Source organism: Barbus barbus, assembly GCF_936440315.1.
Source record: "Barbus barbus genome assembly, chromosome: 6".
NCBI classification, from domain to species: domain Eukaryota; kingdom Metazoa; phylum Chordata; class Actinopteri; order Cypriniformes; family Cyprinidae; genus Barbus; species Barbus barbus.
The window spans coordinates 28,545,135-28,572,186 of NC_136734.1; the positions used below are offsets into that span (position 1 = coordinate 28,545,135).

General features: G+C 36.2%; 3 protein-coding genes across 3 annotated transcripts in view; 2 read left to right on the plus strand and 1 right to left on the minus strand.

The window, feature by feature from the left end:
• The first annotated feature begins 1,413 nt into the window (after nucleotides 1-1,413).
• LOC306870821 (uncharacterized protein) lies at nucleotides 1,414-9,451 on the plus strand. Its single transcript, XM_079418249.1, has 17 exons — nucleotides 1,414-1,484; nucleotides 1,991-2,329; nucleotides 2,459-2,496; nucleotides 3,277-3,304; nucleotides 3,821-3,861; nucleotides 4,198-4,225; nucleotides 4,477-4,529; nucleotides 5,398-5,422; nucleotides 5,694-6,020; nucleotides 6,585-6,646; nucleotides 7,210-7,237; nucleotides 7,410-7,462; nucleotides 7,735-7,756; nucleotides 7,870-8,196; nucleotides 8,414-8,493; nucleotides 8,845-8,905; nucleotides 9,026-9,451. The coding sequence occupies exons 1-17, from the start codon at nucleotides 1,466-1,468 to the stop codon at nucleotides 9,103-9,105; spliced, it is 1,611 nt and encodes a 536-aa protein (XP_079274375.1). The 5' UTR covers nucleotides 1,414-1,465; the 3' UTR covers nucleotides 9,106-9,451.
• An 8,801-nt stretch (nucleotides 9,452-18,252) lies between these two features.
• On the plus strand, nucleotides 18,253-21,591 carry LOC306870826 (SH2 domain-containing protein 1A-like). Its single transcript, XM_079418254.1, has 3 exons — nucleotides 18,253-18,460; nucleotides 19,904-19,967; nucleotides 20,811-21,591. Exons 1-3 carry the CDS (start codon nucleotides 18,324-18,326, stop codon nucleotides 20,928-20,930), a joined length of 321 nt encoding a protein of 106 aa, XP_079274380.1. The 5' UTR covers nucleotides 18,253-18,323; the 3' UTR covers nucleotides 20,931-21,591.
• Nucleotides 21,592-21,883: 292 nt separating this feature from the next.
• The window catches only part of tenm1 (teneurin transmembrane protein 1), a gene marked incomplete at its 5' end in the record, with an annotated part of 116,118 nt that continues 110,949 nt past the window's right edge, over nucleotides 21,884-27,052 (minus strand). Inside the window, 3 exons of the mRNA XM_079417973.1 lie at nucleotides 21,884-23,719; nucleotides 23,972-24,729; nucleotides 25,280-25,422. Coding sequence (XP_079274099.1) covers nucleotides 23,647-23,719; nucleotides 23,972-24,729; nucleotides 25,280-25,422 — 974 coding nt within the window. The 3' untranslated portion in view covers nucleotides 21,884-23,646. The remainder of the gene's footprint in view (nucleotides 23,720-23,971; nucleotides 24,730-25,279; nucleotides 25,423-27,052) is intronic.

The window sequence follows — 27,052 nt, forward strand, 5'->3', positions numbered from 1 at the left end:
TTTGATTTTAGATAGTAATGTGATGCTATAAAAACAGGGCGTGTCGTTATGGTTAATTGGGTCTGCGGGTGTTTGGTTCTGCAGCTCCACCCCACGACTCTACTGCGCAGACTCGGGCTCCAAATGACGTCATTTACGCAAGATGGCAGCAGCCATACTGAGATTTATTCGCTTCACTTTTGCATAATGAAAGGAAGCGTGTTTTTTTGAAAATCTAAAAATGCACAAAGTCTCCTGTGAGGGCTAAGTTTAGGTGTAGGGCAATAGCACACACAGTTTGTTCAGTATAAAAACCATTACGCCTATGGAGGGGGGGGGGGGGGGGGGGGGGTGTTTGGGTGTGTGTGGGTTCCTGTGGCTAATTTACCAATTACAAAATTGGTGTCATTTTTTAAAAAGGCTTCCATTTAATGAAAAATTATCCTTATTAAATGAACTATTATTTGTAAGTTGTTGTTCTTTTTCCTTCTGGGGCCTGGAATAGAGGAATTTTGGTCAATATTGATAATTAAACAATATTTTGCTGAATGTATTTTTGTGCTGGCACATTAGGTGTCATGGATAAATAAATGACAATAAACCGCCAGAAGGTGGCAGCAAGTACCTGTTTTAATAAACGACTTACTGAATCATTTGTTCAAACGATTCGTTCAAAACGGCTGATTCAATAGAAACGAAACAAGTGAGAAGGTTTTACAGAGGGGATGCTTTTTGTCATTTTTTTCGACCAGGCCTGCATCCCCCCTCAATTCGAGCCCTGAGTATAGGCTATTAATTTTACAGTGAGCAAACAATACCCAAATGACATACTGCTTCTCCTAAGATTCTAAATTATGCAATCTACAATTTAGACACTTTGCCATAGGTCACAGCAGCTAAAGGGCTGTCATCAGGCCTGAGTTAACCGTACATCAATTCTGCTCTTGTCCAGGGGCCCCACATCCAGGAAGACACAATGCGGGGCTGTATGTAAGCTATACACCTACATACCAACGCCCTTTGCCAATGCTTAAAAATTAGGTTCTTCATTACATTCAGTATTGTATAGTCTAATGCCACAGCTCATATCAAAAGTAAACATAAATAACACACAGCACTGTTTTAAGAACCAGTTTTACCTACTTGTAAATCCTTTTTCATTTCAATCCATGTTTTGATTTATGAAGAGAGAGAACGACTGAAATGTTTTCATGTTTTCACCCATATCTCACAATGAAGACAGAGACTGAAATTCAAAGTTTTTAGTGTTTTTGCAAACAATGTGATTTTGGGATATCAAAAAAAGAGTATTTTTTTATATTCCTTTTGTCCTGTGTTTAGAGTAGTGGAGAAGGGTACAGATCAACACCAATCGTAAGACAGTTTGCATAAGACTTTTTTCAATGTATTTAAGCCAGTGGTTTGTGTGAGACTGAAATCATTCTTCTCTCTCACTGAATGTGTTTTCTTCCTGTTTTAGAGAAGCATGGCAGCGAGACGTGGCAGTAAGTTCTCTTCAAATGCTACTCTCATTATTTGGTATAGCTATTAATCAAAACCTAAGGTGGGGGTGTGTTTGGGGTGCCGGGGGAGCGCTGCTTCTGCACAATCATAGATTGTGATTGGTTAAAAACTTTAAACATTTTATGTTGTTGTTATATTGCATACATTTAGGTTGTCCTTACAGTTGATTATTTTTTGGTGTCTGAATCTTCGTATATTTCTGGATATTATAGGCTTTAGTTTATAATGTTTTAGACGACTTGTGTAAGCTCCTTATGTGTTGTCTGGCTACATGAATTTGACATTTTGAAATGTTTGGTACTTCGGCAGTAATATTGTTTTACTTTCAAGATGGCCACTACCTTAATAGATGGAGGAACCAGAGTTCAACCACAAAACTCAACAAATAATTAAAAGTTCTTAAACTGATTTGTAGGAATAAGCCTTTTTTAAAAATCATGGTAACAGGTGGTATTTGATTGTTGTCCGTGTGTCTTTTCCCTCACAGATGACTTTCAGCTTGTTATTCCTGAAAGAGGCGAAAGAGTTAAGATTAATTCGGGTTCTACTCTCACGGTGTCATGTCACTTGTCTCCTTCACTCAGTGCTGTTGACATGGAGATTACTTGGTTTGGCAAGATGTCTTGTATTTGTGCCTATAAGAACAGAGAGATGACCCAGGGTGTTGACTATGAGGGCAGAGCGAGTCTGTTCATTCATGATCTGCCGAGAGGGAATGTTTCCTTAAGAGTGGCAGACTTCAGAGAGTCAGATCTGGGAGTTTACAGGTGCCAGGTCTCCAGTAGAAATGAAACACAGCAGATAACAGTAAATGTGGCAGAAGAAGGTAAGCACTTCATAACTGCACTCGTGATGGGCCGGTTGCACCAGCATGATGTACGCTCAGTTGTAAGACTAGATTGAATGTAAACATGCCTTAAGTCCAATTAACACTTTTCTTTGTTGACGCATGCAGTCTCAGATATCTTCGAACACCAGCACTTCTTTACAGTGGTAAGACAGCACCTATCATTCTTTTTGAGAGTAACATACAACATATTGCATAGTATAACACAATATAAAAGTCAATATAGAGGCATGTACATACAAAATGAAGTTAAATTTGAAAAGCTAGATTCACAGGACATGAAACTATACCACTGGTCTTGAAACAGGAAATAAGGCTCAATCAAATTAAAAGTACAATGCCTGTCAAAGGAGGCATACACCTGTGTACATTTATCTTTAACCAAGACAATAGGGTACAGTTGCAAGTAGCCACAACAGGATACTAGCAACATTAATTCAAAATAAGAAAAATTTGCAAATATAAACAAGGCTTTTTGGAAACTGTGGGTATGAAAAGCTTACTGAAAGGATGTGGTTGAAGACCATAAAGGAACCAAGACTAAACTGGCAAAAGCAATCCCGATAACCAAAAAGGATTGTGGTGTTTGTGTTCCAGAAGTCACGAATGAAAAATATGAACAAACTTAATTATTAAGTATGACACACAAAATAAGGCATATATATATAATAATCTACATATTTGGAAAACTATCAAAGAGTTCTCAAAAAGTGTCAATTTACCCCATAAACATTGACCATTGTTGTGGAAATAGCATTTTCTTTATAAAATAAGAACATTGTCTGCTAAATACATAAATGCCAATGTAGCAAGAAATTTAGTAGGCTTTGTGTTGTGACTCTTTCATTGTGAATCACTGCAAATATATCCTTGTGTTATATTATGTTTGTCCAGACAAACTTAAATTAATTCTTTTTCCCAATTAGAATTACCAAATGGAAGAAACAAGCAACAGTAAGTTGTCTTAAACTCTATCATTCTCAAACAGAAGAGAGACAGAATTTTTACTGTATTTTTATTCAGAAAGGATGCATTAAATTGATCAAAAGTGACAGTAAAGATATTTATAATGTTATGAAAGATTTGTATTCCAAATAAATGTTGTTCTTTTGAACTCTTTATTCATCAAAGAATATATTTAAATATTGATAAGAAGAAATGTTTCTTGAGCACCAAATCAGCTCATTAGAATGATTTCTGAAGGATCATGTGACACTGAAGCCTGGAGAAATGGCTTCTAAAGATTCAGCTTTGCAATTACAGGAATTAATTGCATTTAAAAAAAAAAGTTAAATAGATTAATAGATTACAGTAGAAAATGTATTTTAAATTGTAGTAATATTTAGCAACATTACTGGTTTTACTGTATTTGTTACTTTCTATATTTTTGAAGATTTCTTTCAAAACCATTGTGTGTGTGTGTGTGTGTGTCAGAGTTTATTTGAGAATACATTTTTTTCTGCTTTCTAGAGTTGTCAGAGCATCAAGGTGATTCAGACAATCAGTTTGAGGTTTGTGTGCACAGTAATATTAACACACTCTGTAGTTTTAAATATATATTTTACAGTATAAATAAAGGTCACTAGACTGACGCTTGTAATGTCAATCCGTTTGCATCAAGTTGAGGCATATTGTTCAATTTTCTTGAATTTTAGATTACAATGCTAAACAAATCTAATGAAAAACAATTTTACAGTATTGCAAAATATTCACAGCTTTTTCCTCAATGTTTTTTTCACAAAAATAACTAATTTAGTTACCTTTGACCACTTTAGAATCACAGTAAAGTGAATCTATGTCAGTGTTATGTCATAACATCCTTTCACATTTTTTCCCATCTCAATTAGGATTACAAGATTAAAGAGGCAATACACCGTAAGTTGTTTTACAATTAAGTTACTATTGAGAAATATTTTTCTTAACACCAACATTTATGCTTCATTGCTCAAGAGCAAAGACATCTATAATAAGCCATTCTGATGTGGTTTTGCAGTAAGCCGATTTTTTTTTTAGGCACAGAGAAAACATGTTGCTATTTCTGTCATAATCTACTGTACATCATACCCGTCATAATCTATGCGAGGTGTGGATTTTATGTGTAAAGGTTACTTTTTTCTGCATTAAAGAATTATCAATCCACTCTGCACATCACAGTGCTTCAGGGAAGGATCAACATAAGGTATGTGTGAACGAACGTCAAATCACCTTTATTTATATATCGCTTTATACAACAGAGACTGTTTCAAAGCGGCCTCGCAGAATTAAATGGAATCAGTGAGGCCAACTTTAAGACAAAAATGAGACAAATTTAAATTCTGCTGTAAAGCAGCACTAACAAGACAATAGTGCCATTATTCAGCTCCAGCCAGCACAGTGTTGATTAAGTTTAGTTTAATAACTATAAGTTCAATTGAATAAGAATAAGTTCAATTTTTAAAAAAAGTTCAATTCAGCAATGAAAATGAAAAGAATCATTATTGAGCTTGATTCAGTTCAAAATTGATTCAATAACAGCGTTCAGCATTTGACAATAATAAAGTTCTCCTCGGGCCAAAGCTAACAAATATGGTGTGATACAGTATATTATGCTTTATCACAAGTCAGATTTGTGGATTGTTATTCAGTAAGATTTTGCATCCATCTCTGCTTGAAGATTAGGGAATGCCAAACCGGCATCAGGAGAGAAAGAAGAGTTGTAGTCTGTCCAACAGATGGAGCTGCCGTTTAGATAGTGATAGACAACTAGCTTATCATTGACCACATTGATATTATCCTTAAGATATGTACTTTTTTTTTTTTTTTGTATTATTATTATTTAATTAATTACATTTTTTTGTGGCCTTTTTGGCAAAGACTATTTTCTGATCATGTTTGGACTTACACATAGCATACAGTATACGCTATAACTTCTCTTTATTGAATGTTTTTGCTGCATGCTGTAGTATCTATTACTGTTCGCACTGAGTGTAAACAAGTGTGTGAGAAGGTTATGTTTAGACAAACAGGCTAAAGAAAAAATATATCTTAGTTGTTCTTATCTCATTTAGGATTACAAGGGAGAAACAGATGACAGTAAGTTCTGGAAATCATTGACTCTGTATAAATTATTATTTGCATTACATATTTAAAAAATAACATTTAAAATCATCATTTGTATTAATAGTTGATTGCCTATGTTAAAAAATCACTAATGTAACACAATACAAGTTTGAAAATATAATTTTTGGATCTTGCCTTTAATTATTTGGTAAGACTTTACAATAAGGTTCATTTGTTAAACATTAGTAAACTTACATGAACTAACTACAAGTGTGAGACCATCTTTTTTCTCTGTTCCTCACAGAGAACTTTCAGCTCTTAGTTCCCAGTACATCAGAAGAACCAGAGGTTTCTTTGGGGTCTGATTTGATCATTCCTTGTCACCTGTCTCCTGAAATCAGTGCGGTTGACCTGGAGATCATCTGGACTAATGATACCACCTGTGTTTGCCTGTATAAGGACAGGCAGATGACAGAAGGGGTTTTGTTCAAGGACAGAGCGAGTCTGTTCACTCACAAGCTTAGGGAAGGAAATGTGTCCTTACAACTGAAAAACTTCAGGCCGACAGATATCGGAAATTACCATTGTCAGGTCATCAGTAAAGACAGAAGAGAGAGGATAACAGTAAGAGGTGAGTAGTCGTCTACATCAGTTCAGCGCTCATTAATAATGTCAGACTGAATCTGAACTGAAACTGAAATCTAGAGGTATGTTAGATCCTCATCAGTATGTGATCTGTAAACTGTTCTGAATCTAATACATATGCTCATATTTCAGCCTTATCCAATCTATTCTTTAAAAGTAACCAGTTTTAATACTTGATCAAAAATGAAGCATTCAGGGACTATAGGAATAGTGAGTTTGAAAATTCTACATGAATAGTAAGATATGTAGGTGCAGAAAAACAAGCAATAATCATGTATGAATTTTGCAAGGTAAACAGTAACAAATGCTCTATGAAAATCATCAGATAAGTTTTGAATATTAGAACATTTTTAAATATGAAAGTATATATATTTTGCATTGTGAAAACCTGGCTAATAGTTAGAGCATGTTTTCCAGCATGCTACAAGGAAACTGCATTGAATTCTTGGATGCAAACATGTAGTGTTGTTTTTGTGCCATGTAGAGTTGAGTTATCTAAGAACACAATTTCTACACAAACCTATTTACACTTGAGTAATGTTTTTGTTAGTGAGGATAAATCCTGGTGTTCAGTCTATGAGTCAGTCACCAATATTTGCAGAAGGAAATGAGGTAAGAGAGCATAACTTTTACCTTCTCATTATCCATGGTAAATGATACCTTGAATAATATCAACCTACTCTTATGAATTTAATATTTTACAACAATTTAGAAAGTAAGATATTAAAAGACAAACTGGATTTCAATAATCAGCGCTCTTCCTGCAGATCTTTTTTCTTGCTCATTAAAATACTAAATTGCTAAAATTTGCGGTAACACTTTATTTTAGGGTCTCTTAACTAGTTGCTTATTAGCATGCATATTACTAGAATATTAGCCATTTATTAGCAGTAATTACTAAGCACATATTAATAACATATTCTACATCCCTAATCCTACCCAATACCTGAACATAACAGCTACCGTACTAACTATTAATAAGAAGCAAATTAGGAATTTATTGAGGGAAAAGTCGTAGTTAATAGTGAATAAGTGTTCCCTATTCTAAAGTGTTACCAAATTTGCTTAATGTAATAGTAACCCTAACATATAAAAACAATGAAACTTATATGATTATTATGTTCAACTGTAAATATAGTTGTAAATACATTGCACCACCACTTTATCTCAATTAGGATAAAAGGACAAGAGAACCATCCAACAGTAAGTTGTCTTAAAATCTCTACCTTGTAAATTAAATTCTTTTGTAAACTAAGTTTGCAGTTCTTTTGTATATATATATTGTACTGTTACATGTTTGGACCTTGTTTGTGAAGAGTGTTTGAGTGTTCATAATTCATTCTAGAATAATTGTAAAATTCATAATTCATTCTAGAATTATCAAGGCGCACTTCACATCACAGTGATTCCGATGAGAAACAACATGGGGTATGTGTGCACATTAATATTATCCATAAACTGACACCGTTGTTTTATATTGTACTGTTTAGGTTTCCACACCATTCATTGCTTAATAAAGGAAGCATAAATCAATTAAATATTCATCAGCATTCATTCTAAAATGCTCTTGACCTGCATATTGATACATTGTCAAAACTGGCTTCACGTTGTGACTCTTGAAGCACTGTAAAATGAACGCTTGCATGTTACGTTGGAAGAAGTCTCAAATCTCTTCACTGTGTTTGTTTTCATTACATTAGCATTACAGAAGAAGCATGTCTGGTAAGTTTTCTTAAAATCATTAAAACTTCATCAGTTTGACTCATTCCGATATTTTTGCTCTACCACTGTTACCACTAAAAGTATACGTCCATCTTTCTCTCTTTTCCTCACAGATCATTTTCAGCTTGTTATTCCTCAAACAGCTCAAGAAGCACAGATTTCTATGGGGTCTGAAATCACTGTTCCTTGTCTCTTGTCTCCTGAAGTCTGTGCCATTGCCATGCAGATCAAATGGTTTAAGGAGACAGACTGTGTTTGCATCTACAAGAACGGACATGTGATTGAGGGGAGGAGCTACAAAGACAGAGTGAGTCTTGACACTCACGTACTGGAGAGAGGAAATGTGTCCTTACATCTAAATAACTTCAGTGTCTCAGATGTTGGTGATTACTGTTGTCAGGTCATCAGTAGAGACACAACAAAACAGATTACAGTAGGAGGTGAGTGTTCTGCAGGTCTATACTACTGTACATCAGCCCTGTGTCCTAATTAACAGTCTTTTGTCAGAATACAATAAACTGAAGCTGTAGTGTTTTATAGTAATGGCAGTTGTAGAAGCCAACGCTAAAGTTAATTACTGTGTTAGGTATCTAAGAGGATAACGTAGATATCTAAGAACACAGATTTCACATAAACCATGAATTGTCGTCTTCTTAGTGAGGATAAAATATGAAGTCCAACCTGTGAGTCAGTCAGCAACATTTCAAGGCCAATCTGTTCAGCTAAAGCTGTTTGAGGTAAGAAAGCCTACAGGTTAATTCATTTAAAATGACCACTCTTCAAAAGTGGATCGACTGAAATTTATTTATGCTGCCTGGTCTAAATATTACCGGATATGTCAGGTCATTTACACAGTAAACTTGACACACATAACAAGCGTTTAATGTGTTAAGTAAGACCAAATATACTTCTTCTGAAAAGTCTGTTTAAAAAACAGTAGAATGAATTTTTTTTAAATTATACAGTAGAATGAAATGTTTAATTAAATTAAATGAATTTAAAGTATTATTCATGTTAAAGAAATAATTTACCATGTTTTCATGTCTAGTTTGTATAACTTAAGTCAGCGTGTTTTCTTCCATTTACAGATAGACAAAATATGGACTGAAGAAGAGACAAACCAAATGGATGAATCTGCTCTAATGTCAGGTGAGTGTAATTTCACCATGTGTATGAAAGATTAGACCCAAGAAACAGTCTATTCTATCTGATACAGGAATATCTGTTATATATGGCAATAATCATAGCACATTATTATTTCTTTTTTAGAAATGAAAGTGAACAATATGCAGGAGCTTCAAAAAATGTTGATCAGCGCTTACAGAAAAGGTTCTCTCAATTGGAGCTGAGAGAGACCAGAATGAACTTGGACGGAGTCTTAAGACTCAACCCTCACGCTCAGTTGTTGGACAGAGACAAACCAAACCCTTTTTAACAGCTACCTTACATTTAAATGTCAGGTTGATGCGTAATGCCTTTTCTTAATTTTATGAAATTTATTGCAGTCAATATTTCAGATTTTTTAACACCAAATTTATATATACATTAAATAAGGCTTGTCATCATGGAGAAAACAAGTGTAATTACAATGAATTTACACTGTACTTAATGTATATTTGTAAATTTCCACAAGCTTAAAAACAGCTTAATAAATGCTCATTTGTTTATTAATATTAAATAATGAATCATGCCCTTAAAAAGCTGGATTTTATTCATTCGACAATTGATTTACGTTCTTTCCTGTGTCTTCTTGAATTCTGACTCCCCACAGTCACCAGTGGCTAGGGTTAGGTGTGAGGGTGGATTGTAAGGATAGCGATCAGTCAGACAGCAATGAGGGAAGTAAGAATAGCCCTGACATCTAGGTTCTGTAGAGGCGAGTATCTCTGAGCGTTTATCACAGAAACAGGTAACTGTGATGTACATGCGGTTTCATGTGTTTCAGAGCTATTGTAAGTACTTTCTGCAATCTATATATTATAAGAAATGTTGAAACTCAAAATTGTCATATTTATCCTAAAATATTTGCCATATTTATTTTCTTGGCCAATAATGTCTTTTGTTTTCTTCAGCCAGTCAGATTTAATCATCAAGCTAACACACACACACACACACACACACGTTGGTTTATGGGGACTCTCCATAGGCGTAATGGTTTTTATACTGAACAAACTGTGTGTGCTATTGCCCTACACCAGGGGTTCTCAAAGTCTACATTCAAAGGTCCAAATCTGAATTTTCATCAGTGTCAAAGGTCCGGAACAATTGGTTATTACAAAACGTGTTTTTAATAAACATACATAACATATAACAAATAAACACTCTTTTTTAAAAAAAAGGTTCCCTTTGCATTCAAAATACTTTAATAACAAGTGCAAAAGTGGCAAAACAATTAATTTAAGTGTCAGCAGTAGAAGTCGACCTATAATGTTTTTTTCTCTGGCCAATGCCGATATTTAGAAATCAGGGCAGCCTATGGCCGATACATGATGCTGATTTTTTGGGCCGATTTTCTCTTTTTTTCCCTTTATATCAAAAGAGAGTTTGCGTAAATGGTTATTGCAGGGCACAAGATAGTAATAGTAGTAGTAGCCTAATTCATAGTAATAATACATGGCTCAAAACTTAAGCACCTTCTCAAAACAGTTCTGAAGCATGCTTTTTTGTTTATGTTTGCTGACAGACACCAGTGTTTCCCGCAGACTAGCAAATGCAAGTTGATTCTCTGCCAGCAGGAGGCGCTGTTGGAGCGTGATATGTAGCTGTTTCCCCGGTAACGACTGTAATCAAATAAGCGCTATTTTATCAGCCATTACAGGAAAGACCAAATGAAAATTGGCATCAAAGCTTTTCTGAAGAAAACGGACGGTTCTTTTAAAAGATACAGTCATATAAAAACACCCGCGCAGCATTTTATTTTTGAAACGCGCAGTGCTCAGTTTATTCAACGAAGTATAAGCCTTTTGGAAAATCTATTTGTAGCGGTCAGTTTTGATATTGTGACAAGCCGCCACAAATAAATGTATACACTGGTCACTGCTATAAGACAAATTGCCATAATATAAGTGATAGCAAAAAAATAAAAAATATTAGCGGTGAAATGTCGCCCGATTATGTCAAACGTCATACGATCACTGGATGTCATGATGACAACAAATGTCATGAAGGAAAAGTTTCAATATCTCGCCTGCAATTTCGGACCTTCTCCAAAAGACATAAAAAAATAAGAATAAATAAACAAATGATTTACAAGTTTAACGTGCGTTTATCGAAGTAGGAAATATAATTAGTGTTCTTGAAATATGAAATAGAAGCGGGTCCGGATTGAATTCCCTCCGGGTCCGGATCCGGACCGGAGTCCGGACTTTGAGAAGCACTGCCCTACACCAACCCTACACCTAAACTTAGCCCTCACAGGAGACTTTGTGCATTTTTAGATTTTCAAAAAAACACCATTTAGTATGTTTTTTAAGCCTTTTGAATTACGGGGACATAGGCAGTGTCCTCATAAACCACCTTCATATTGTAATACCTCTGTATGTCATTATACAAATTTGTGTCCTCAAACCACATAAACACACACACACACGTTTGTTTTTGTGAATTGTGGGGACATTCCATAGGCATAATGGTTCTTATACTGTACAAACTGTATTTTCTATCGCACTACACCTAAACCTACCCCTTACAGGATACTTTGTGCAGTTTTACTTTCTCAAAAAAAACTCTGTATGATTTATAAGCCTTTTGAAAAATGGGGATATGGGGTAATGTCCTCATAAATCACCATATCCTTATAATACCTATGTCATTATACAAATTGTGTCTTCATATGTTACAAAACTGCGCACAAACACACACATTTAGGCTATAAATATTTTTTTTTTCTTCTTTTTTTCTTTACAGAAAGAAAATAATAGTACTTTTGAAAGACATTTGTCTTTATATTAAAGATGTTTGTGTTCTCACACAGAGTTTTCTTTTGGTCTGAAGGTAACAAAGCCATAATATATGTACTGCTGCAACAGTAATGAGTGAATCTTTTATCAGCAGCTCATTCTTGTCAGAGAGTCTCAGTCACCACAGTCACTGCAGTCATCAGCACCCACGTTCGCAAGATCACAATCACCTGCATTCTGATTCCCCGCACCTGCTGCAGCTAATCAAGCTCCATTATATCTGCACACTCTCCACACTCCCTCCTCGTCCGGTCTACCGTTCACATTACTGAACCAAGCCTGACCCCACTGATACTTACCTGTGTGTTTCCCTACCTTAGTCGTTCCTGTTATCTCCACCGCTCCTGCCGTTTCACGTGATTCCTGCAATTGAAACAAAGGACTGTTACTGCCAGCTAAGCCATCTGGATCCACTCTAACTGTGTTCTACTCACCCTCCTTCACCATCAGAGTCTCTCCACTGTGTCATACCAATAAATACCCCTGTTTGACCAATTACCTCTTTGTCTCCTAGCCTATGTCGTGACAATTCTTTTTCGGTCTCCTCAGAAAAGTTAAGATCATGAGAAAAGAGGGGAGAAAAACAATAATGAATGAATGAATGAATGAATGATGCATTTATATAGCGCTTTATTGTGTATTGCCGTACACCCAAAGTGCTTTACAATCATGTGGGGGGTCTCTCCTCAACCACCACCAGTGTGCAGCATCCACTTGGATGATGTGACGGCAGCCACACTACAACAGTGCCAGTGCGCTCACCACACACCAGCTACAGGTGGAGAGGAGAGAGAGATAGAGCCAATCAAGTGGATGGGGATTACTAGGAGGCCATGATTGATAAGGGCCAGTAGAGGGAATTTGGCAGGACACCGGGGTTACACCCCTACTCTTTACGAGAAGTGCCATGGGATTTTTAGTGACCACAGAGAGTCAGGACCTCGGTTTAACGTCTCATCTGAAAGACGGTGCTTTTTACAGTATAGTGTCCCCGTCACTATACCGGGGTGTTAGGACCCACACAGACCACAGGGTGAGCACCCCCTGCTGGCCTCACTAACACCTCTTCCAACAGCAACCTAGTTTTCCCAGGAGGTCTCCCATCCAGGTACTGACCAGGCTCAACCCTGCTTAGCTTCAGTGGGCAACCAGTCTTGGGCTGCAGGGTGATATGGCTGTGTAATAATGGTAATGGTTTCTTTGGGCTTCTGTACAACTGTGTGCCACTGACATTATGACAGAATTGTTAAAAATGAGAACACTGAGATGATTCAGTACAGAATGAAGTTATAAATTACTTACATGCTATACTGTTATCTCTGTTCTGTCTCGACTGGTTACCTGACAAAGATAATCTCTCAAATCTTACATTCTGAAGTCCCTCAACGGTAAGAACATTTCCTTTTTTCCAGATCCTCTGTCAAAAGACTGACTTTGCCTTTGTTTAAAAGGTTTGGGTATTATACATTACATTAATAATAGAACACTGCACAGTATACACTTTACATTATTATTTGAGTTCCTTATATTGCAGCAAATGGAATCTAGCTATTACTGTATACTCAAAATAAAAATGGTTATTTAATGTGGCTCTAGCAAACAAAAGATGTTTGTAAATTTGTCTCCAAGTACCCTTTTTGTACCCTTGTTTGAGGGAGGTGTTTATATCACATAATGTTGATTTGATGTTCTGTGTTGAAAATCCAATCCAACAGGAGAATTTTGAAATAAAAAGCTCTTCATTAAATGAAGTACAAGATACTATTAAAGACACATCCCAAGTAAGAATCAAAATAATGTACACCACTGTGGAGAGAACCAGTTTTACCCAGTGTTTTTACCCAGGTTCCAGCAGCTTAAACACTATGTTAAGAATGTCTTAAGGACTTATCTGAATTTTACAATGAAGAGAGACACTGATATTCAACGTGTTTTTTTTATTTTGGGAATTAGATTTTTTTTTTTTTTTTTTTTTTTATGAATAATTTATAATACATGGAATGAGAATATAATCTAGGCTACTTAAGTTTTTGTATTTAATATTCCTTTCTTTGTCCTCTGTATCTTTAGACGTTTAAGTGAATGTCTCAGCATCATATTTTAAAACAACACCAGCACTATTATCAAAATATCATCTATAGTTTACAAACAGAGCACCCTATTCATAGTTTTCAGTCACACAACTGGCTCGAAGACCTGGAGGACAAAACATCCATAGACAAGCCTGTCAATTTTCCATCTGTTTCACAGCCATAAATATTTAGATCACCTCTCAAAAGAATAAAACAAAGGTATGAGAACAAAATGCAAGTTTTGCCCATTTGCAATAAAAACACAACGTGCCATAATATATTTAAAACAGTATTATACTACGGTGCCGTTGAATCCTTGAATCTGATTGGCTGACGAACGTTCTAAGCTGTGCAATTATTTTCAGGTAAACGCACGGCGAAGGTAGTTCCAGCCAGGCACCGCATTACATGTCCATATCACTTCGCCAAATGATTTGCATTATTTTAAAGGTCCTTACAGCCTAAACCAGCAAAAGAACCAAACCTCACAATGACACTGACCAAACAAATACATATAGTAAACAAAAGGATACAAACAACAAATTATATTCATGTTTTTTGGTTCAGCGTTTTATGGTTTTCTATGGGAAACTATTTAACGTCAAACTTTGCACATTGCGTTTATATTCTGGCTTCATCTGCTTGCCTGTACAAAATATACATCATCAATAAGGTGTTTACTGAATTTCGCCCTTTAATATCTGCGTTTTACTACATTACTACTTAATGCAAACTGCGTAAAAATAACTGGCGGTCAGTGGAGCAAAACATTTTTTGTTATAATTGTAGGTCATTACTACAGTGTGCGCGTTTTAGAGACAAATTCGGGTTGTATAGTACAACATAATAATACACTATTATTATTTAAGCGGGATCTGACTTAGTTTTGTAAGCTGTGAACACCTGTATTGTGGCTGAATATTCAGTTGTAAATATATTTGTGAATACAGGCCAGACTGTGAAATAATAAAACTCCTTCATTGTATTATTTACATCTTAGGATAAAAAGAGAAGAGCGGCAACCAACAGTAAGTTAAATGCAAAATGTGTAAATGTCTGCCTTGTCATAAATACAATTTGCACCTCCATAAAATATACTTATTCCATGGTCTGTCTGAATACTCTATTCTGATTGGCTGGCAGGTGTTGATTAAATTTGCGTAACTGCACAAGTAGTTCCAGGTCAGTTTAATCACTGTTCCATATTAATGCACTGCTTTAATTGATGCACACTAACCAATATGGTCTTACAGCACTATTTCATCTCTGTGTCTGATTTGAAGCAGGCAGAATGCTAGCGCTAACAGCCGTAACTGACGAAAATAACCCATTCGGGCAAATATAAAAATATAAGTTTTAACTTGTCTATAATTTGGCAAATGATCATGGAATAAGTGGGATAATCAACAGCTAGCCGTGCATTAAAGGATTTTAATGCACTTTGCGTCTGGCGGTTATTTGCCTCCACATCATGCATCAAAATCCTTTAATGCACGGCTAGCCATTGATTATCCCTTACATGTAATATAACTAGTATAATCTGTGTGGTGTGTCTTAAGTGGTCATGTTTTTCTTCTTCCTGCATCATAGAATTATCAAGGCACAATTAAACAATAACTTCAGTGTCTCAGATGTTGGTGATTACTGTTGTCAGGTCATCAGTAGAGACACAACAAAACAGATTACAGTAGGAGGTGAGTTCATACTACATCAGCCCAAAGTGCTAATTAACACTTTTTTCAGGATGAAGTCAACTGAAACCACTTGTTGGGAGGATGCTTTTTTAATCTGTAATGTTTTATTAATGCCACTTGTAGAAGCCCAATCCTAAATTAATTAGTGTAGTTGGGTATCTAAGATCACAGATTTCACACAAACCTATTCACGCTTGAATTATCGTCTTCTTAGTGAGGATAAAACCTGAAGCCCAACCTGTGAGTCAGTCGGCAACATTTCAAGGCCAATCTGTTAGCCTAAAGGTTAATTCATTTAAAATGACCACTCTGCACCTTCAAAAGTGGACTGGCTGAAATTTATGCTGATTTATATAGTTATCACTAGATATGTCAAGAATATCAGAGCATTTTATATGGTTTAAACGTGACACTCATAACAAGTGGTTAGTGAGTTCTTGTGAAACAAATAAAATAAAAAATAATTCTGTTAAAGAAATAACTAAAGCACTCAGTTAAAGAAAGCTTCTCACTGGCATATTCTAAACACAATAGCAATATCAATGGAATAAATTGTTAATTTGTTAAATAAAATTGTTGATGCTATGTTTTAGTCTTTAAAAAAGAAATTAAAGTTACTTACCATGTTTTCATATCTAGTTTGTATAAGTCCATCCTGTTTTCTTCAACAGACTGACAAAATATGGACTAAAGAAGAGACAGACGAAGTGGATAAATCTGCTCTAATGGCTGGTGAGTGTTATTAGAAATTTCATCATGTTCACAAAAGATTATATCTAAGAAACAAATGATTCCATCTGATACAGGAAAAAATGACTCAACAAATCAATCTAAACATAACGTGTGTTTTTTTTCAGAGATGAAAGTGTACAATGAGCAGGATACGTTGCTTAAGGCTTACATACAAAAAAAAGCAGACACCTGGAAAGTGCTGAAGAGGAGTTGAGAGCGTTGAGAATGAAGTTTTGGACGGACTCGACCCTCATGCTCAGTTGTTTGACAGAGACGAACCGAGTCCCTTTTAATAGCTAAGAAATGTGCACTGGATATTGAAATTTCAGGTTGATGCTTTATGCCTTTTCTTTAATGCTGAGAGCTATTTGTTATTTTTCAGATTTTTTTTTCTCAAATTAAGTATACACTAAATAAGGCATATTATTATGAAGAAAATTACAATGAATTTACACTTTACCTAATGTTTATCTGAAACTTCCACAAACTAAAATAAAGCAGCTTTATCAAATGCTCATTTTTAAATATTCATGAACCATGACCTATAATATCAAATTTCTTCATTTGCCAACTGACTAGCTACATATTCATTTCCACCAACAATCTGACAATACTGGTCAATCATCATGTAACACAATTCATATTTATGAGTGCGGTCTTTACCTTACACATAACACAGTACAGACTCTTGCCATAAATTTGAGGTAGATACTGTGTTCTTCATAGAACCCTTGGGTGCCACATGGGGCAGGAGCCGTGTTGTGTTGAATTTCTCTCTGTGTCATACCGACTCCTCACAGTTTTCAGTACATTTGTAGTGGTTAAGGTAAGGTTTGGGTGTTGGACCAATCAGAAGGCAGCCTGAGGCAAAGAAAGCTCAACAATGAGGGAAGTAAGAATCACCCTGACAAATAAGTTCTGTAAAGGCAAATATCTCTCTGTGTGTGTGTGTGTGTGTGTCAGAGAGACAGCGGACCTGGAATAATGCTGTTTCATGTGATTCAGAACTACTTTCAGTGCTTTATAACCCATACAGTAAAAGTAATTTTGAAACTAAAAAGGAGTCATATTTATCTTAAAATATTCACACACACACACACACACACACACACACACACACACACACACACACACACACACACACACACACAGGTATTGGTGACACACTCATCATAAGACATTAAAAAAAATTTTTTGACCAACCAAATGATTAAAAAAAAATATATATTTTATGTTTTCTTTCTTTCTTTTTTATTTTTATTTTATTTTAGGTGCAATACAGTATTGTGAACTATTAATTATGCAGGAGTTTCAGAATATGAAGAGAACAAAAAAAGTGTTAAATTTCCTTATAATCACGCCTGTTTAAATAAACAATATTGAGGTAAAAATAATAGAAAAGCTAATGTACTAGGTGAATGTTCATTGTTGAATTTAAATGAGCTATGTAGGCCTAGTTCATGGCTGTTAAATGAGTTAAATTTTGTCTATGTATTATACGCCTTAAACTAGACCAGGAAAGAATATTACTATTCATTCTATAGCTGTACAATGCATGTCAATTGTGCTTTTCAATAATATAGCGTGCTAATGTCTTCAGTAATTATAAAACGAGGCTACATGGCTCGATTGCATCAGTATAAGTGGACAGCAGCGCCCCCGCGTGGACACAGTGGTCCAGTGCAGCATGGTGGAAAGTGCACTGAATAATTGCGTAAAAAAACTTAAAAGAATAAAACTAAGGTATTAAAGTTGCTGGGAGTAGGAGAGTTTTCATGCATCAGTAATAACAAATACAATGCGTCTATGAAGATCTTAATGCAGACAAACTAATTCATCTATATGTAGAAAAATGTAAAGTATCAGAAGTACAATAAAACTGCTCTTTAAGGACATCTCTCTCGAACTGACAACAAATGTAGGCCTAATTTTGCCGACATTTAAAGTGTTTTGTTTATATTAGTATTTTTACTATACGAATAGCATAACACTGCAGCTGATCCTAGATCAGTTAGATTCACTCAAAGCTTCTCTTGACTTCCTTTAAAGCTAAGTCAACTCTTGTGGTGTCGGTGTATGTGTGTGTAATTGCTAGAGACCGTGAGACCGAATGGAGGATATGGCAGAGTATCATGGGCGCATCAGCAAGAGGCAAGCAGAAGAGATCCTGAATGAAGCGGGCAGAGATGGCAGCTATCTGATCAGAGACAGCGCGAGCGCAGCCGGGTCTTACTGCGTGTGTGTGCTGTGAGTAACATTACTGCATCGGAGTCTCCTGATGAGGAATCTTTAACATAGTGCCGTGGTTCTCATCTGGTGGGTTATTATGACCAAAATTGTGTTACTGTCTGGTCTGATTTTGGGAGAGAAGGGAAAATAATGCTAAATCCTACAAATAATAAAATGCAATCAACTCTATAATTGTACATATTTAGACAACATTAAAGGATAAAAGGATTTACATTTTTTTTATTTACAAAAAAAAAAAGAAAAAAAAAGTAGCATTCTACTCTAATATAAAATATCAATAGTATGCAGTTCCGAATTTTTGACGGAAAACACAAACACGGACTCATAAACATGGCTTGTGACATTCAGAGTGAGCACTGGAATTAAATTTTACTACGAAAAATAGTCTAGCTGTGTTACTGTCTTGGTTTGCCACTTCTGAAATCCACTTGAGAACCACTATAGTACCATATGCAGGTTCGTAAGCGAGTAACTTTAACTGAATGAATGAGTAGCCTACATTTTTTAAATGTAGTTCACCTGCTGTAATGAACGTTACTGATAATGTTATCTGTAATGTAGGCTAATTGATAATGTGATCATTAAATGCACCGCTTCTGGGAAAATACGGTTTGCGAAACTCTCCATTTTCCCTCTTATTATAGGCTACACCTACTCATCAAATCATAGGCCCACATATATGAACATAAAATATTGACGTGAGTTTAAATAATTCCAGAATCTTACCTGTATATTACCTTAAAGCTTCTGGCAAGATAAATCAATCGACCTAACAACAAGAAGAACTCTACTAAAAATACAGTAAAATTGATACTCAGGCACTGTGAGGTTACATTTTCACTACAATAAGAGTTGGAGTAATTTGCATTTGCATGCATCAAGAGAGTAGCCTAGTTGTAGTTGAGTAGATGTGTTGTTGTGATAGTAGAGATTTACAGTATAGTAGTGATATATACAGTGTTGCATGGTCAACTGAGATTAGTTAGAGTAACTGAGACCAATCAGAATTATGCATATTGAATTGACGATAATCACTAGTTCTGCAGTGTTTTTAAAATCAAATGTAAAGCTTTTTGAGACCTGTTTCATGATCTGCATATATAAAATTAATACCCAATGCTGTTGCAGATCAAACCCCTAAAATCTCAAAATAAAGCAGGTATCTCAAATAGTTTTACTTTAGTCAGGGGTGTACAAACTCGGTCCTGGAGGGCCACTGTCCTGCGTAGTTTAGCTCCAACCCTAATTAAACACACGTGAATCAGCTAATCAAGGTCTACTAGAAACTTCCAGGCAGGTGTGTTGAGGCAAGTTGGAGCTAATATCTGCAGGACACCGGCCCTCCAGGACTGAGTTTGGAGACCCCAGGCTGGGACACATATTCAACTCCAAGTTTAAATACTGTGCTGCGAATAACATTATGGCTGTTTAAATCTTCAGGTGTGATGGATGGGTTTACACCTACAGAGTTTTCAAACGAAAGGATGGACTCTGGACAATAGAGGTACGAACAGATTTTTGGACCTTTATACTTTTCCTCAGGTGAAACCTGAATATACATGTCTTAATATAAATGCATACTTCTATCTTAACATATGTTTTGTGTGATGATATTTGGAATACAGTACAATATGTTTCATGTGACTACATTAATGACACTGATATTTTTAAAACAAGAAGAGCAGCTCTAGACTATATAGCAGTGCTCAGTGGATTTTTTTCTCTTTGTGGTCAGTGTGTTGCATGTATTTATAGCCTCAAACCACACAAATTAACAGACAGAGAATCACCATGTACAATTTTATGCTTTGACATCACCCACACGCCTCGTTTCGTATGCACCAAGGAAATGGCAGGATGTGCAACTTGTAAACACACCCCTGAGGTGTTGAGAAACATTTGCATTTTGGTTCATAACCCAAAACAGTTTAGACTAAAATCAAATCATCCACATTAATTAATGATCAAGTTTTGTATAGACATTAGAATGGCCTCTTTAAACCCTGTTGTAAACAGGTATTGCCACTGTTTAAATCGGTGTGGATAAGCTTTACATTTTCTTCATTTTATCTGCCTTCATTGTTTCCTGTAAGTGATGAGCATCAACCACCAGCCAGCCACACGAGCAAAATACCACACAAATATCTATCTATCTATCTATCTATCTATCTATCTATCTATCTATCTATCTATCTATCTATCTATCTATCTATCTATCTATCTATCTATCTATCTATCTATCTATCTATCTATAAATAATAATTTTTTTACAAAAATTTAAGAGCTCAAGAAGAATATTTTTGAGAAATTCTTTTCTCTCTCTCTCTCTCTCTCTCTCTCTCTCCAGGTGGCTCCTGGGATGAAGGAAAGGCTCTTTAGAAAAGTCTGCAACCTTATTGCTGCCTTCAAGATCCCAGACCAAGGCATCTCTGTTCCTCTTTTGTATCCTGTAAACAGAGCTAAATAATAACATACAAGCCAAAACAAACACCTTAGAACAGTTTCTATATGCTGTAAATGTGCGTAAGAGTATCTTCTCTGGGGTCTCTTAAGCCAAGGGGGTAAATTGTGGAAATGTTGTAAATGCTGTAAATTGTAAAAATGTTGAAAAGTATATTTAAGTGTATTAGATTATTGATCTGAAGCAATATGGTTGCTACATTTATAATCATATAAATACAGAAGTAGCTGCAAATAATCTAAGAGATATAAAAACTATAAATGCTCTGCTAGAATATATTGGCCACCCCCTGTTACATTGCACACAGTATACTTCAATTTTTATGTAGACTTTAATGTTAGATTTTTTTTTTTCCTGAATAATCATCTCATGACAGCTATACATTCAGTAACCCTCACCTCAGATAGTATCAGCAACACAGATACAGCCAGTTACAGATCACTACAGAGACAATGAACCCATGACAGAATTAGGCCTTGAACAAAATGTCATAGCTTTTCTGAGCTTGATTGCTATCTTGTTTCCAGTCTAGTAATGAGGGTTTGCTAACCAAGTGTTTCTGTGTAAAACTTGTTTTAGAAAATTTTACTTCTGGAGACTAAACAGGAAACAACTGTGTTGTGTTCACATCTTCTCATTAAACTTCATTGAGCTTCACAAATCCTGCAATAATACCATCACATTAATGTTAAAAACAAATTGGTCTTGTGCGTAAGGAAATTCAGAGCCCTTTTGATGTTAAAAACATAACCAGCAAAATAATATGCATAATTCCCCCCCCTCAACATCTTAGCAGAAGAATGCTTTATGGTTCTTTAAACTGATATAAAAAATTATTTCCTCTGTGTTTCAATGCTCCGCTGGTTTGAGAAACAAACGAGAGGAAAAAAAAACGTGCAAATATAAAAGGAAATCACAAGTGCTTCAGCTGTCCTGCGCAAAAACTTGCACACAGAAGAAAGGGTTACATTTGCGGTTTTATTTATAAAAAGGCCATGGCCCAAAGTACTTTGTTTTTAAATAGGCATGTTTAACAAACTGCATTAATCTGTGTACATAAAGCCTATCCGCCAAATATACACCACAGGAACTTGTTTGGCCAAGGAGAGGACACTGAAGTTGTTTAGTACTTGACTTTTGAGAGAGGAAGATGATTTGATCATGAAAAAAAGTTACTTATTTCTTTTTCACTTCAGCAATGAGTGATTATGACAAAGATGCAAACTAAGACCAAAAGAAAAATATTTCCGCCACAATTTTTTTCTTCGTGCAACATAATCATACTTCGATTGAAATGAACATCTGCAAAATGTTGGAAACGTTACGTGCCTTCAGAGCACCTCTCACACGAATCTGTCTATATTTGCATTTTGCACACTCTAAAAATTCAGTCTAATGCATTTATCTCTTCACCTTATATTCAGTGCAAATATATATCTCAGATTAAGGTTACAAAGCTTGATGGTACAGCATATCCACAGAATTCACAAGAAAATACATTTACTCCTAATTCTCTTGAGTGTCATGTATAAATAGTCCAGTATCTATAAACAGTCTACAATAGTCCATTAATGATATACAAGTCCATATCAAGAGTCCTACACACAGAACGTCTACCCACAGTGCTGCAGACTTTAATAGTTTGGAAAAGACAAAAATACCGTTCTTCAGCAGGTGATTCTTTCATTTCCCTATGTATCTTCCTCCTCAGGCCTCCTACTAGTTTCGAGAGGGATCAGAAAAAAGGAAAAGGACCAGTCAAAGAACTGTAAAAATCCAAACTTTGACACTCGTTTAAAAACCGAAATGACCAACACATGATGTGAGTTTCACATTAAGTGTACAGCCAAAGCGAAAGCAACAGAAAAGAGTGAAATCACATGAGAACAAATAAAAAAAAGAGCAGCATATTAACTGTAAACTGGGACATGTTTGTATCCTGGGGTCTGTTTACAAGGAGTCACCTCGCAGACATATTAGCATTCACGTTTTTTTGGCTCCTGCTAGCCAAACACCCTCCCCCGCCAAAAATAAATAAATAAATAACAACTAAAATAAAATAAATAATTGCATATAACCAAGGCATGTGATGAATACTGAAGTTGCGTATGTACGATATGTCTAAGCCCGTTTCGTGTGATCGTTTCTAGCAGACCAGGAAGGCACAATTTCCACATACATAATATTTTTTTGATTTCTACATTTGAAAAAAAAAAAAGAAGAGTTTAACTGTACAGTTTTAGCAAAAAACAAATTTGTCTTCCACAGCAGCGGCGTAATTCTCTCAGCTTCATCAACACTGATTAAGCAGAAACAACACAAGATGGTGGTGAGCTCTTGCCAAGACTCCAAACACTGAATCTCTTGCAGCCCAGGGGTTAAGTTTTATGACAGTTTTAAGTCAGATGCTTCTCAAGGACTCCAGAAAGCTGTTGTGATATGACCGTTCTTAGAGCTCTGTTGAAATGTTGGGTGGTCTGGAAGGTCATTCGAACTTCCGAGGGCTCTGAAAGCCATCTACGTAAATCCTGGAATGCAGATCGACAGAAAATTTTAAACGTTTAACACAGAGCTCACAAGGAAACCCCTCAGGTTTGCAAGATTTAATGCAATAACCAGTCTGACTCGACATTCCTATAAAGTCGAATGATTACTGTACACGCTCAAGTGAGAGAATCGGCATGTGTAGAGATGAAGACTACTTAATGTATGCCAAGAACAGTCACAGGTGAATCGTTCTCTGCGCCCTCCGATTGGCAAGCAAGGCTTGTTCTTGTGTAAGAACGGTTAAGCCACTGTAAAACAAGAAAGACTTTCAACAAAATCTACCAAATCAAACCAAAAAACAGGAATCCGAACTTGCTAAGAGTGCATAAACGAATGCAAAAGCAAAAACAATACCATCATTTGTCACATTTTAAAGGCAATAGAGTCTTTCTCGTTTGGTTTGGTTGGGGTTCTAGAAAAAGCTGAAGAGATATGTGGTAGCTCGGAGTGTATAAAGGGGCGTGTAGGCATGTAGAGGTGTGCTGAGGTGCCGCTGTTACCTGCGACCAGTTTCCACATGTCTGATCAGGTGAATGTTGAAGGGGCTGTCTGCTAGCTCAGGGTGTTGTTCAACAGGTAGAGCGTAGAAGCCATCGTACCCTGAGACACGGCCCTCTGCAACCAGCTCATCCTTTTCTTTCTCAGTCCATGGCAAACTTCCGCCCTCCCCCTCCAGGACTCTCTTCTGCTCCCACAGCCACGCCCCCTGCACAGCTCGTATTCGTGCCGCCTCTAGAACGCGAGTGCGCTCTTCTTCCGGCGTTGCTCCATAACGAATGTTAAAGCTAAGCGCCCCCTGCTGGAGCACAATATCAGCGAATCGCCGCATTTCCCCTCCGACCATAGCATTTATCTGGGACACCGAGACGTTTACGCCGTTCTCTAACACTCTAACCCCGCCTCCAGCTCCGCCCCCGGCCACTCCCAGATCTGCCTCCAGCGGGCCGGACTTGGTGAAATAGTGTGTGTCACGCCCCTCCACGGTGAAATGGAGGCCACGCAGGTATATAGCACCGTTCAGTACGGCCGCTACGCGACGGCTGTCCTCACTCGCCACGCCGATTATCTCAGTCGCCACCACTCCATCATGGATGGCAAATTTTACACCTTTGCCAAAGATTGAAGAAAGGGCAGAGAAAATCGGCCTGCGGCCTTGGCGACCTCCGATTTTCCCATTGGCTGGTGTCATGGGGAGGCGATCCAATGAAATGAAGTTTTTCAAGTGCTTCTCAAGGTCACACTGGATGCCGAGTACAATCTGAGGTGAGGGAAGATGTTATGAAATTGTTACCATGAGTGTTGTTTGATGCAATAAATTAACTCTTAAAGGTATAGTTTATCAACAAATGATCCAGCGCCATTGAACTGAATCGGCGAGTTGAACCAGATAAATGTATTTGGGAACATTTCGTTCAGGTTTTGTGACCTGAATCAATTATGTAATTAAAAAGATTTGAATTATGAAGTGTAATTTTTCACCAATCTGACATTGCCGACACTTTTATCAATGTGTCAAGAAGACGTCTATCATATGGCTTCAGAAGAGTTGGAAGATAAAGCATAAGCATAATATATAGCTTAAGACACTTTTATGGTGCTTTTTGGTCATATTGGAGTCAATTATTTTTCTAATTACAGGATGGATGTGTACACACACTTCCAACACACATTTATGTTCAAACAACTTAAGTGAATTTTGCATCCGATGACCCTTTTAAGAAAACAATATCTTTAAGACTAGACTAAAAAGGAAATCTAAATATTTGTGTTGGCAATAAAAAAACGTGCTATGGGAAACCTCAGCTCACCTTGCTGGTATCCCAGGTTTGTGTGCGGATCTGTGTGGCCATCATCTCATACGTTTGCTCTGTGTTCTCCACCTTTGGTTTGGGGAACCCTGGAACCACATTATGAAGCTGGAACCCGAAGAGCTGCAGCCAGCTACTGATATCTGCACAGAAACAGATGCAAAAATTTTATTATGAAAGCCTTATGAAAGTTTCAAGTTCAGTTTTAGGGTGCTTTCTCACCTGCCTCATTTAGTTCGGTTGAATCGCACTAGAGTTCGTTTTCCCTCTTGGTGCGGTTCGTTTGGGCAGGTGAGAAAGCAGCAATCGCACTCGGGAGTGCACCAAAAGCGGACCAAACAAGCGTACTGAGACCTCCTTGAAGAGGTGGTCTTGGTACGCATTCAAACGAACCCTGGAGCGGTTCGTTTGTGGTGAGAAAGCAATCCGACCCAACGAACCAAGCGTTATAATTCATAACGGGAAATATGTTATATAAAAAGCAGCAGTCAGTGTCTTTCGTGTCTAGCAGTCAAGCGCTTTGAGTACCCAGAAAAGCCAAGTCAAGTCACCTTTATTTATATAGCGCTTTTAACAATGTAAATTGTGTCAAAGCAACTGCACAATATCAAAAAAGGAAAACAGTGTGTCAATAATGTAAATGAAAAGATTTTTTAAAAAGCGCTATATAAATGTCACAAATTATTATTTTGTGAATGCAAGTGAGAATTTGTGAGAAACTTTGATTTTGTTAGTGAGAATATTTGTTATTGCAGTTGAAAACCAAAGAGCACCTCTTCATATTAAAATGTTGTGTAATTAATTACTCTTCTCCGTGCATTACAAGAATGCTGTCCTGACGAAGCCTCGATTCCCTCGGACTGTAACTGCATTTTATATATATATATATATATATATATATATATATATATATATATATATATATATATATATATATATATATATATATATATATATATATAGTGAAAAAAAAAAAAATTATATATATATATATATATATATATATATATATATATAAATAATTTTTTTTTTTTATTTTGTTCACTATATATATATATATATATTTTTTTTTTTTTTCACTATATATATATATATAATTTTTTTATTTTTATTTTGTTCACTATATATATATATATATATATATATATATATATCTGTGAAAACATAATTATATAGAGAGATATATTAGAGAGGACTGACAGTTACATTCGTGTTGCGTTTGCCAGGACAGCTATAAAGCCGCAATAAGCCCGCGGAGCAAACTTGTCAATCCATCTTGATGAATGACGCAGAGGAACGTAAACAAGTGAACTGACCAATAAGAGGACAGCTTTACTCACATGTGACTTGCATAAACACAGTTTGGTACGCTTTGCAATGTTGCAGTGTGAAAACGAACCGAACCAAGAAGAAAATGCAACAATGTAACAAATTAATCCCTGTTTCGAAACAAAGCAAACGATCTACAGGTCTGAAAGCACCCTTATAAGCTTACTGGTCATGGTAAACAACTACATAAGGAACTATTCTGCTCATGTGAATGCAATGTCTCAGAAAATAGTGAACTACATAAAAGAACAGAGCAGAAAACACCGAAAGGTTTAAGAGTGACAACTGCAGTTAATGCAGTTTGACTGTGATGAAACATTTGAAACATTTAGCATGAGTCTCCTGGATTCAGTGAGACTTTGTGTGATATATGGAACACATTCACAAATCTTTTTGTTTCGTGGCTCATTTTGCATTCAACAGTACACAATTAATTTAACAGAT

What these genes read in the sequence shown, in the direction of transcription:
- LOC306870826 (XM_079418254.1), top strand. Translation starts at nt 18,324, where the DNA reads ATGGAGGATATGGCAGAGTATCATGGGCGCATCAGCAAGAGGCAAGCA. An exon ending in TCTTACTGCGTGTGTGTGCT is followed by an intron (nt 18,461 to 19,903) that starts GTGAGTAACATT and finishes TTAAATCTTCAG; the next exon opens with GTGTGATGGATGGGTTTACA. An exon ending in ATGGACTCTGGACAATAGAG is followed by an intron (nt 19,968 to 20,810) that starts GTACGAACAGAT and finishes CTCTCTCTCCAG; the next exon opens with GTGGCTCCTGGGATGAAGGA.
- LOC306870821 (XM_079418249.1), top strand. An exon ending in AGTAAATGTGGCAGAAGAAG is followed by an intron (nt 2,330 to 2,458) that starts GTAAGCACTTCA and finishes TGACGCATGCAG; the next exon opens with TCTCAGATATCTTCGAACAC. An exon ending in AGAGAGGATAACAGTAAGAG is followed by an intron (nt 6,021 to 6,584) that starts GTGAGTAGTCGT and finishes TGTTTTTGTTAG; the next exon opens with TGAGGATAAATCCTGGTGTT.